At 51.7% G+C, this 12,013-nt stretch overlaps 1 protein-coding gene across 1 annotated transcript; it reads right to left on the bottom strand.

Moving 5' to 3' along the window:
- Positions 1 to 1,119: 1,119 nt before the first annotated feature.
- ADRB3 (adrenoceptor beta 3) lies at positions 1,120 to 3,866 on the bottom strand. The gene is made up of 3 exons (XM_024562765.3): positions 2,471 to 3,866; positions 2,168 to 2,265; positions 1,120 to 1,829 (listed from the first exon to the last, which is right to left on the bottom strand). Exons 1-3 carry the CDS (start codon positions 3,652 to 3,654, stop codon positions 1,801 to 1,803), a joined length of 1,311 nt encoding a protein of 436 aa, XP_024418533.2. The 5' UTR covers positions 3,655 to 3,866; the 3' UTR covers positions 1,120 to 1,800.
- Positions 3,867 to 12,013: the final 8,147 nt, after the last annotated feature.

Below are 12,013 nucleotides of genomic sequence, written 5' to 3' on the forward strand. Positions count from 1 at the left end.
AGTGATGTTGGGAAAATATTCAGAGATGGGAGAGGAAGCCCTCTTACTTATTCTCAGGCTGAAGCAAGCCTTCCTTCTCCTCTAAGGGTTCAAAAGTTGAGCCCGTGCCCAGAAACCTTCTAACCTCAGCAGAGATCTTGCACTGCTCTGGGTCAAAAATGAGAAGTCAACTTTGGTATGCAAACATCCTAAGAAATAAAACCTGGGCCCCTGGAGGAAAGAGAGCAGCCTAGGTCAGGTCCAATTCACAGGGAACACCCATATGTGGAAATCCACCGTGCTTATCCTCAGGGCAGATCACAGTTTTATAGGCCTGGAGCCCCTGAACCTAGCCAATGCATTGTATGCTGCTGTCGTACATCACATTAAACTTTTTATGATTTACAAGCTACCCTGTAAATCAGCCCAGACAATGGCCTGTGCTCATGGAGTTTAAAGAAGAACTCACAAAACTGATCCAGTGATTTCCACAGAAATTTTCTTTCCATAGAAAACTGCCTGATAAGGTTCACAAAAATTGGAGTAAGAAAAAAGGATTATCAACTGGCTCACACTTGTAACTCCAGGTTTTTACTTTCAGAGGATCAGATAGATTTCTGCAGCCCAGGAAAGGGAGTGGGAAGGTAGAGGTTATGAAGAGAATGGGAAACGTCAGAATATATTTATAACCCAAGACATTTGCCCAACACAATGCTCTGTGCCTCCAGAAATGCGCACGTACAGTGTAGAGCAAAGCTGGTCCCGGCTGGCAACGGGCTCCTATGAAGCCACCACCGGCTTAGAGCAGACGAGCTGACACCCGCCCCATGTGCCCTGATCCTGAGCCCAGCAAACCCAAAGCCAAGGACACTTTGCGCAAGTCCTGTGGGTAGCGTGGCTTTGCTACTCGCTTGAACAGGATTCCAGGAGTTTTAGAAAGGATGGGGAGGCAGGAGTGTCAAAGGCTCAAGCTTGGTCCCCTTTACCCAAGCCTGTGTTTCATTTTCGTTTCTTGAGGATTAGGAAGAAAGGGACAAGGATTAGTCCTGATTTATTGCCTCTGTTCAAAGCCAGCTCTAAAAAAGGAGTAAGTGGATTATGAAAAGAAAACAAATGGAGAAAAAAGAGGGTGTGGATGAACTGCATTCAATAATGTTTATTAAGTCGATTTTAGAAAGTAAAGAAGGGGTCCATTCTAATGGTTCACCTTCCTATGGCCCTTGGGGTCCCCCAGGCCCTGAAGAAACCCTTCTGACACTGTTGCGAGGTAGATAAGGGCTGTTCCGTGTCTAAAGTGAGGCTGGTGCTCAGAGAACTGTGGTGAGGAAGCCAGGGACACAAACCCCAAGCCTTGACTTTTTTAGCTTCCTGCTCTCAGCCTGAGCTGCTAAGCCTAGAGAACACTGACTGGTTCATCAGGTCTGGGGGTGCGGGACTGGGGGCAGAAGGAATAGAACGAGGGGTGCTCTCCCTGCACTAAGCACACGCACGCAAGTGATCAAGGTGCCCGCCAAAGCTAGCCCCGCTGCTCTGAGGGAGCCACTGAGCACAGGCAGCTGGACTCTCCAGCTGCTGAGGTATTGGTGAAGTTCAAGGATGGGGTTTAGGAAACCTCTCTCAGAAAGAAAGAGAGAGGATGGTAAAAACCTGCTTGGTAAGGGTTCCCCTGCCCCCCCAAGTCCCCACCTCCCCTTCAGGCAGCCCAGTCCTCAGGTTCTGGAGGCCAGAGCTTTCTGCTGGGCAGCCCCACGGGGCTCATTCTAAGCAGAGGCCAGAGCTTCCCAAGGGTTCGGGATCAACGGAGCTGTGGGTTCTTGTGCTTCAAGGCCCGAGAAATCCTCCAGGAAGCCCTGGAAAAAAAGGAAGATAGCAAATCTTGGGGTGGGGACACACAGGGAGGGGATGGGGGAGCTAGGGGGAGGGGGGAGGTCAGAGACCCCGGAGAACACGTAACTGTACGAAAGCATCCGGGCCCCACCCACACCCACGGGTCCTCACTCCCCTCTGTCCTTCACACCCGCAGTGGGTTCTCACCTTCAGAGCTATCGGACCTTTCAAAGAAACCAGAACTGAGGACAAGGACTTGGGAGGGGCTCCAGTCGTCTCTGCGAGCCCAAAGCCAGCCCAAAAGGTGGCCAGGAGTCCGGGTGACCACAGAACTAAGGTAGAAACTCAAAACTTGACTGACCAGGCGGGCCAGAGGCCTCGGGCACAGCAGCACTTTCCTGGCGCACACACGGGATGCTGGGGTGGAGAACAGCCCGCTCGCCCTCCTCCGTTTCAGTCCTAGGGCCGAACGGGTCGGATGCGGGAAAAGAATGGACCGTGGTTTCCATTTTTGTCCCCTAATCCATGTACCCCATTCTTTAAATGCAGAGTCCCTCCCCAGCTCCACCTTCTCCCACCAAACCCCAAACTCAAAAATTGACCAGACGAGACACCGAGTGCTTCCTGATCCCAAGCTGTCCACCCCTTTGCCTCGGTTACCTACCCGTCCAGCGGTGGGAACTGCCTGGACTCCGCGGAGCTGGTCAGGGCCGCAGGGGTGCGGGCAGCGGAGACGGCGGCGGGGTGCTCCTCCGGCCGGCAGCCGCAGAGCAGGCAGCGGAAGGCGCGGCGAAAGTCGGGGCTGCGGCAGTAGATGAAAGGGTTGAAGGCAGAATTGGCATAGCCTAGCCAGTTAAGGGCGAGGAAAGCCCGATTGGGAACCAGAGAGGGGCCCCCGAGGGCGCGCACCACGTTGGACACAAAGAAGGGCAACCAGCAAAGAGTGAAGGTACCCATGATAAGACCCAAGGTGCGCAGGGCGCGGTGTTCCCGGAGAGACAGGAGTCGCGCCGGCCTGCGATCGTAGGAGGGCACCGCGGCGGGCGAAGCGCACCGCCCCGCGGGCGCTGGGGACGGAGATCGAGACACAGCCGGCGGAGACTCCTCTGGCGGGAAGCGACCCAGCTCCCGACGCAGCAAGCGCAGTTGGCGCGTGGCCACGACGAAAACTCGCGCGTAGACGAAGAGCATCACAAGCAGCGGAAGGTAGAAGGAGACGGAGGAGGAAAGCAGCGCGTAGGGCATGTTGGACGCGAAGGAGCAGCAGCGCGGGTTGGAGTGGCAGCGCTGCGCCTCGGCGTCGACCCCTGCGCGCCACCATTTGCTCATGATGGGCGCAAACGACACCGCGGCCGACACGACCCACACGAAGACCACGGCTGCCCGGGCTCGGCGTTTGGTGACCAGCGCGCGGTAGCGCAGTGGGTTGGTCACGGCCAGGTATCGGTCTACCGCCAGGGCGCACAAGGTTTCGATGCTGGCGGTAACGCACAGCACGTCCACCGAGGTCCACAGCTCGCAACCAGTGGCGCCTAGGGGCCAGTGGCCAGTCAGCCCCAAGGTGGCCCCCGGCGGTACCACCAGGAGTCCTACCACCAGGTCCGCTGAGGCCAGAGAAGTTACGAAGACGTTGGTCATGGTCTGGAGTCTCGGTGTCCGGGCGATGGCCACGATAACCAACAGGTTGCCTCCCACGGTGGCCAGCACGACCAGAGTCAACAGCGCCCCCGCCAGTGCCACTGCCCACGGCACCCCTGACAGCCCACTCGTGTTGGCAGTATTGGGCGCCAGGGTGGGGACATATGGCCACGAGGGCAGAGAGCTGTTCCCGTCTGGCCGCGGAGCCATTCCCACGTTGTGCACCGAGTGGGAGGGAAAGAGGGAAAGGAGCTCCCAGCTCCTGCGACTCAGGGGAGGGGGCAGCGGGGCGTGGGAGCGATCTCCCTGGCCTGGGCCATCTTCCCTAGTTGACTGGGAGAGAAAACTTAGCCTACCCAGTCCCTCCCTACCGCCCCCCCCAACTTGGTGCCACCGCTGGGGGGCGGGGGCGGGGAGTGGCGGCCCTTAAAGGGGCAGAGGCCCATAGTCTCAACACGGTGTCAGGAGGGGAATTGGAGGGTAGGGAGGGAAGCCAGATGGATGCCCGACTTTTCCTTTAGCCAAATCTGGAGTATGGAGGCCCTGACTTCTCTGCCAGGATGTGCCCACTCCTGCGATGAGCATTTCCACGCACTCAGCACAGCCTGGTCGGCCCTGGTTTCCTGGCCTCCTCACTTGCTGTGTCAGAGGAAAGGGTAACCCCTTCCGTGCACAGGAGCCCCTCAGCTACTTGGACGCCCTCCCCTAAGACACAGTAAGTAAGAGAGGGCAGTCAGTATCCCCTCTCCTCCCGAGAGGTCATTTCCGTGAAATCTGTCCCCTTTACCTCTATTTCACTTACCCTTCCTGCCCTTCCATTATTCTGTTCTGGCCTCCCTCCCCAGCTACCCGGGAAATTTGTGTCTTTTCCAGCCTGCTCATTTGAATTTCGATTTGGCCTCCTGTAGCCTGGGATGCTGAGAGTTTCGATTTCCCCATCTTCCCCAGTTCACATTGCTCTTCCACACATATCTCCATCTTGACATTTTCTAGATGGGCCCTTTCTCCGAAAAATCTTCTGTTGTGCCCTGACTGACGGCTGTGGCTCCGTTGTTTGGGCTCCTGCCGCAAAAGCGAAAGGTTGCAGGGTTGGATTCCTGGTCGGGCACATGCCTGGCTTGCAGGTTCCCCAGTCAGGGCCCATGTGAGAGGCAGCCATCACACACTGATGTTTCTCTCCCTCTCTTTCTTCCTCCCTTTCTCTCTCTCTAAAAATAAATAAATAAAATTTTTCCAAAAAATAAATAAATAAAACCTTTAATTTTTTTTTTTAAATCTTCTGTTGTAAGGACATGTTAAAAACAAATGAATGGGTTTGAGGTTGAGGCTTGTCTACCTTGCCCCCAACTCTCCACAAACATTCCATCACCACCATCCCAAAGGGAATGTGTTCACTCTACTTTCTTGAAGATTTTATTCATGAACTTTGAAAAATTAGAAGACGTTGAATCAAGGGATTCACACGTGGCATGTTCGAGTGTGAACAATGAGAGGCCTGGTATATTAATGCTCTGGAAGTCTCGTGCAGTCTCCTTAGAGGTTCCCTTGACCTGAAGAAGCCCTGACTTCCCCTCCCCCTCCCCACATCCAGACTTACAGCTGATTCTCCCAGCAAAGCTATTCCATTCTCTAAGCCAGTTCCTCGAAATTGGGTGTGGGGAGGTGAGGCTGGAAAATAAGCCCCTGGGTTCAAGGTCAAGGCCAGGAAGATATAATACCTTTATTAAATCCTATCAGAACCTGACTTGAGCTGTCTTGCTTCCTCCCCTTAAACAATGAGACAAAAAGGGGAAGAATTATCATGGAAAATGCCTCCAGGGCCATGCCTTAGCATGTCTCTTTTGAACAGCTCTATATTTCAAGAGCACTGTGTAGTCACTGGTCTAAGCAATCCCTCTGGGAGGCTGAGCCAGGGGTTGGGAGTTTGGAAGCCTGGAGGCGATGTGAGGACCTAAAATTATCCCTGAGGAAAAAGAACCAGTTTCATCTCCCAGGGACCCAGCAGCTCACCCATGAGCTGGGTTTGTCACTGGCTCCCAAGCAAATGGTGCCCGTTCAGTACCCCAAGCAGACCTTGGGCTCCAAGGAAATGCCTAGAGGCTGGAGGTGAAGAGGCTCAGCCCCAGCCCCTGCCCCAGGTCTGAGTGGTGGAGGCCGCACTTGGCCTGAGTCTTGGCTGGGGCCTCCTGCTGATCACCAAGGCAGTCACTCCCAAGTTGTTTTTGCAACACCCCAGAGTGTTGACAGTTATCTCAGAGCGGTGTCATAAGATGCTTAGAGAGTAATCTCTAAAACGGATCCTTGCCATTCAGCAATGTTTTCCCCAGGACATCAGGATTGGTGGGGGAAGGGAAAGCGGTGCCAGGAAGTCAAGCAACTTTAAAGGATGTCAGTGTTTTACAGGTTGACCTTGTTATTCTGAAGAAGTATGTAAAAATGTTTACATTTAAAAAAAAATTCCCTAACCATGTGAGTGTGCCTGAGTTTGGGGATTGGTTATGCTGGTAATCATAGGAGGCTATGAGTAGAGGAATTCCAGGCCTCTGTGAGCGGAGGCCTTTGTGAACCAGCAGAGCAATACGGAGGCGCCTGGCGCACTTCCTCCTCTGCTGGGTTGGGGGGACCTTCCTCCTCAAATTCTCTGTCTGGCCTTCCCCCGGCTCACACTGATGGCAGGGTGAAAGGCTCTTCCTTTTGCCACTTTGGTTTCTTTTTAAATTTAATCTTTTGAATAGGTCATGCACTCACATTTTCAACCATCAAACTATACAAAATGCCTTCATCCTGGTTTGTCTGTCCCAAGCAGGTAACTATCATTTCTCTCTTTTATCCTTCCAGTAATATTTTACATAAAAATAAGTCAATACAAATACATATGCTTTTGTCCTTTCTTTTCTACACTAATAGCAGTAAAATGTGTCCAATTTTCTGCACTTTAATTATTTTTATTTTTTTAAAGATTTTATTTCTTTATTTTTAGAGAAGGGGAAGGGAGGAAGAAAGACACAGAGAGAAACATCAATGAGTGGTTGCCTCTCTCGCGCCCCCCACTGGAGACCTGGAGCACAACCCAGGCTTGTGCCCTGATTGGGAATTGAACTGGCGACCTTTGGTTTGCCGGCCAGCACTCAATCCACTGAGCCACACCAGTGAGGGCTGCACTTTAATTATTTTAATTTAACGATTTATATCTGTGACCCTTTCATACCAATACACAAAAGCTTCTCATTTTTAGTATTCTGCCGCATGGCTATACCATCACCCATGAAACTGGCTGACTACTGATGGACATCTGATTTTCTCCCAATCTTTACTAATAAATGATGTTGCAGTGAGTAATTTGTTCACATGTCATTTCACATGTGCGTAGTATATTTGTAGAACAAATTCCAAAAATGGAATCACTAGATCATAAGGCATCTACTTTTGCAAATTTAAAAGGTACTACCAAATTACCCTTCCTGGGCAAAATACTGATTTACACTCTGGCCATCACTTTCTGACGGCCAGCCAAGGTTCAGAGGCAAATAACCTGCTGCTTTGGGAAGTCATCCTAATGACTGGCCCTCGGGGTATAGTGCCGCCTGGCCTGTAGAGGTCATCCAACTCTGGACAGGAGCACATGTTGCCCAGAGGGAGCTTCATCCTGGCCCTGGGCCCCCAGACGACCTTTGTTCTCTGCCCTGGGAAGCAGACAGTGAATGAGGGCCTCTGAGTCTACTGAGTCCAGGCCACCAGGCTACGGTTTATTTGTTGGGAGCCCCAAAGATACAAGCTATCTCGTTGTATCAGGGGCAGTTGTACGATGGTCTGTGACTCAGAATATGTGGTCAGCAGAAGCGGAAGAGGCAGCAGCCTCCTGGTGGGCGGAAGTTCTAGGAACACAGGAGCTGTAGCTTGTGGTTGGTGCCGTGCTCCTCACAACTGACTACATGTATGTGTGCATCTGTGTGCATGTTCATGCAACAGGGTAGGAAGAAACGCAGGGCAGTTCAAGTGACTGCAGCCTGGCACCTCGTCTAAGACGACATGGGTTAGAGGTATTATCATCTATAATTATAACTTTCCCCTCTGGCTTTAAAGTTCTTGGAAGGGAGCAAAAACTAAGTGGAAGTCCTCCCCGCACCCCACCCCCCATATACTCTGTCTCCCTTCTCCACAGCCTGCTGTGGAGTTGTTCTAGTTTCTCTGAATAATCATCAAAATCCCTGACTATTGGAGAAGCTGCTCCCCAAGGGCTGGGAAATGTTGCACATCCTACCAGCAGACCAGACAAGACTCTCTTGGGGTTCAGTAGGGCACCCTCTCCCTGAAAGGGTGCCTCAGGGAGAGATATCAAACCAGAGGGACAGGATGAGAGCTGGAGAGGGTGCTCACCAACCTGCAAATAAGCTTCTCTCATCACCTTCCAAGTCACCCATGCATGCTGCCATGGCTGGTTTCTTTGTAAGGCCCTTTCTTTGACTGGGAGAAAGAGGCAGCATAGAAGACACCACGTCCGCCATGCTGCCTGAAGCCATGGGCTCTCCCCTACTCTCCCCTGAGAGGGAGAGTTCATGCAAACCTGGAGCCCGTCTGGCTCAAAAAGAGGCTGGTACTCATGCTGAACACACTCTGGCCCCTGCTCTCCCATGAACGCACATCTTTCCCCCTGGAAAGCAGGCGCTGAGGAAAGGTGGCTGGCACTTGGAAGGAAAGAGTGCAACACACAGGGTAGTTTCTCCTCCAACAGGGAAGCCAAGACCTTGAGTAAGGAACTTCTGTGGCTGGAAAGAGGAGACGTCAAGGCCCACAAACCCTTGTGGATGGACAAAAGCCCATCAGGAAACGAGGGGCAGTCAGGGCCCAGATGCCAGTGGAGAGGTTGGGGCAGGGGGAAAAGGGAAGTGTTTCCCGTGTTTGAAGAAGTCATGATGGGGAAAATGACACTCGGTTTGGCTTGTTTGTTTGTTTGTTAATCTCAAGAGGAGACAATGCATTTGCTCCTGTCAGGGAGGACTGTCTTCCCCTTTATGACAAAGGCGAAACAGGAGGAGGAGGAGACACCCTCAGGCCTGCATTCAGCCTAAGTCACCACAGGAGGACCTGGCCAGTGGGGTGCCAGCTGTTCAGTCACCACTGGGCGCACTTTTCTCTGCTCCAGTCTCTGTATTAAGATGCTGATAGAGAAGCCACTAGAGCCCAGCCCCTGCCCCCAGATAGGAGACTCCCAACCTCGTAGAGGCAGTGGGTTTCACTTTATTCTCCCAAAGCACTCCTGCCCATGCTGTGGTGGGCAGCTTTGGGCATAGCCACTGGGCAGCCCAAAGGGCAGCTTTATCTGAGATGGAGACGGGAAAGGAACCAAGGAAGGACACACCAAGGTGACGTCTTTGAGGAGAGCCTGCTGTACTTTTTACTCAGCTCCCCTCACCAGACAGGCCCTTTCCCACTACTAGTGAGATAATCGCATTTAACCGTCTGTCTTCCCGATCCTGGGTCACTCATCCTGCCCTCTCCCATGCCTAAGCTTGTTCCCAGAAGCCCTGGACTCCTGTGACAATGTTGCTCCACAGATGCTCTGCAAGATATTGGCAGCAGCAAGAGGCTGCAGTGATCCTGCCCCTTTTACAGATCGTGCTATTAAGATTTAGTGAGGAGACTGCTCAGGGTCACAAAGAAAATGGGGTGATGATGCTGGGAAGACAAGCCAGTTCTCCTGGGTCTTCAGCCTGATGATGTTCTCCTCTGGCCTTAACTGGTCAAGTCATTCTTCCCCCTGGGCTGGAAAGGGGTTTGGCAGTGTAGGGTAGTGAAGGGGAGACGCAGGGAGGGCTGGAGACAAAAAGCAAGAAGTTAACATTGACCTCCTCTGCTTTCTGGAGGAGATGAAAGGGTTAATCCAGCAGTGAAGGAGGGAAGAAGAAGAATGGGTGAAGGAAGCTAGACTTCTGAGCTATGGCCCGCCAGGGTGTGGCTGGGCTCCCCCAGAGCAGGAAGGATGGCTTTGTTTGTAGGGACACAATCTATCTGCAAGCCCAAAGGAAGGAGGTCCTGGAAAGGGTGGGGGGCAGGGAGGCAAGGAGCGCAGAGCGTAAACAGTGTTGGGAATGTCAGCCCTGTCCTGGTGGGTCGGGGAGTGGAAGGCAGCCCTGAGTTTCTAAAAAGGTTCTTCCTTTAAATACTTAATTAATTAATATGAAAATAAAGAGGTATTCCCTTTTTGGCATCTAGATCCCATCGAAATATTCCAAAGGGTGCCATGGACACTCAGGGCCCAGGGCTCCCTGGCTCCCCGGCCCGATCAGGACCACAGAGGACCAAAAAGAAATGGCATTCTGGAGGCGAAGAGCCCTGGCGAGGGGCAGCACCGGCCTCCTCCATGCCTTCATCCTCATCTCAAGGAGGAGAAGGAGGCCAATGAACCGACTGAAATCTGTTTCATGTGGTCGAAGTTCGGGTCTGAGGACAAGGAGGAACCAGCAGGAGAGCCGCTTTGAATTACATACACACGCAAAGCTGAGACACACTGATGCACACACCCAGCAAGGCAGAAACTCGCTTGGGAGCACGCTCACACACACAGATGGGCACAAGTGTAACACCCACACGGCACACACGTGTGCAGACAGGAACTCCCCACCATCAGACGCACAAACGCAGGGCTACATCCACACCATCGACAGAAACTGAGGCTCAGGTGTGTCCCCCTCCCACTAAAAGAGTCATCACAATCATATGCATAGACAGATGTACCCAGCCCAAGTCCTTACCCCACACCCCGCACCAAAGCCCAGTTAGTACCCCATCTGGGCACGCTCCATGGGTTGAGCTGGGAATGAAACACCAAACCGCCTTGCTGCAGAAAGCACAGAGCGGAACCAGGTCAGAGGTGGGCATGCTTGGCTGCATCTCTCACCACTCATCTCTCAGTAGTAGTGCTAATGGCATTGAACTTCAGATCCTGAGTCAGTCATGGGAAAGTCTTTTTAAAGCCAGACAGGCAAAGCAGCCTAACCCCAGCAGCAGCCCCCTTTGCTCGGGGGAACAAGTCACTGGCTAGCCAGTTCTCCATGTTCATTGTCATTTGTGCCAAGGAAACTCCTCAAGCAAGTCCTTTTTTGGGAAGAGGGTGGCTGAGAAAGAACGCCCGCCCTGTGGAATCGATTACTTTTTCATCAGTCAGCACTCACTGCACACAACCGTGTGCGGGGCACCAGGCCGGGTGCTGGGAGATGCCAAGAGGCGTCAGGCGTGATTGTTACCTTCAGACAGATTCCACTTTAGAAGGCAAGACTTAAACACGGGAAAATCACTGCTACATGACAAGAACAGAAAGAGGTAAGTGAGCATCCGCGACAGGCGGATCCCGAGGAAGAAGAAATCACTTCCAGATGAGGGTAATCGGAAAAAGCTTCGCGGATATGGAAATTGAAGTTGAGTGTTAACGAATGACTAGGACTTGGAAAAGCATAGAAAAGAAAAAAACAGCCTCCCAGATGCTAGGACTATCATACACAAAAGTGGAGATATTTGCCAGATCGGTGTGGTTTCTTTCAGCTGCCGGGTCTGCTTTGGTTAATATGCAGGCACCCCAGAAAAGGGGCCCATTCTCAGCTTCGGTCCTGGGTACTTCACCTTCACTTATTCATTCCTAGTTACATTCAAACTTACAGGCTTGATACTCATTATATTGGGTTCTCACCTCTCATTTTGAAGTTAACCAAAGTAATGCCTTCCTACTGAAAAGGTTTCTTATTCCCAAGACTAGCTATTCTACCACAAACTTCCTGAAACACCCTCTTTCCCTCACTGACTTGCCCATAGGACCCTTATCCACTACCACCTCCTCCAAGGGTACTTTTCTCACCTGGTTCACCAGCCTAACTGGACCACAATGAGCCCTCTCTGGAGACATTTAAAGCTGGTCTTTCCCTAATACAGCTTCCAAGAGGCTATAGAACACCAGGAAGAACAATGGATTAAGAAATGTTGTTAGAGCCAGTGACCATTGTGGCTCAGTTGTTGGGGCATTTTACTATAAAGCAAAGGGTCACTGGTTCAATTCCCAGTCAGGACATATGCCTGGGTTTCAGGTTTGGTCGCCGATCATTGTGGTGCGTATGAGAGGCAACTGATCAATATTTCTCTCTCACATCGATATTTCTCTCCCTCTCTTTTTTCCTCCCTTCCCCTCTCTCTAAAAACAAATTTTTAAAAAACGTTGTTAGAAAACAAACTCATAGACGTACATAAGAATGTGGTGGTTATGAGAGGGAAAGGGGGTTAGGAGAGGATGAAGAGGTTAAGAGGGGCAAACATGTATTGACGGAAGGAGACTTTGGATGGCGAGCATACAATGGAATATACAGATGATATATTATAAAATTATATCTGAAACTTACATGATATTATTAACCAGTTAATTTATTAACCCCAATAAATTTATTTATTTATTTTAAATGGTGTCAGCCCTGGCTGGTGTGGCTCAGCGGATTGAGTGTTGGACCTCAAACCAAAGAGTTGCCAGTTTGACTCTGAGTCAGGGCACATGCCTGGGTTGCGGGCCAGGTCCCCAGTAGGGGGCATA

Source organism: Desmodus rotundus, chromosome 13 (assembly GCF_022682495.2).
Source record: "Desmodus rotundus isolate HL8 chromosome 13, HLdesRot8A.1, whole genome shotgun sequence".
NCBI classification, from domain to species: domain Eukaryota; kingdom Metazoa; phylum Chordata; class Mammalia; order Chiroptera; family Phyllostomidae; genus Desmodus; species Desmodus rotundus.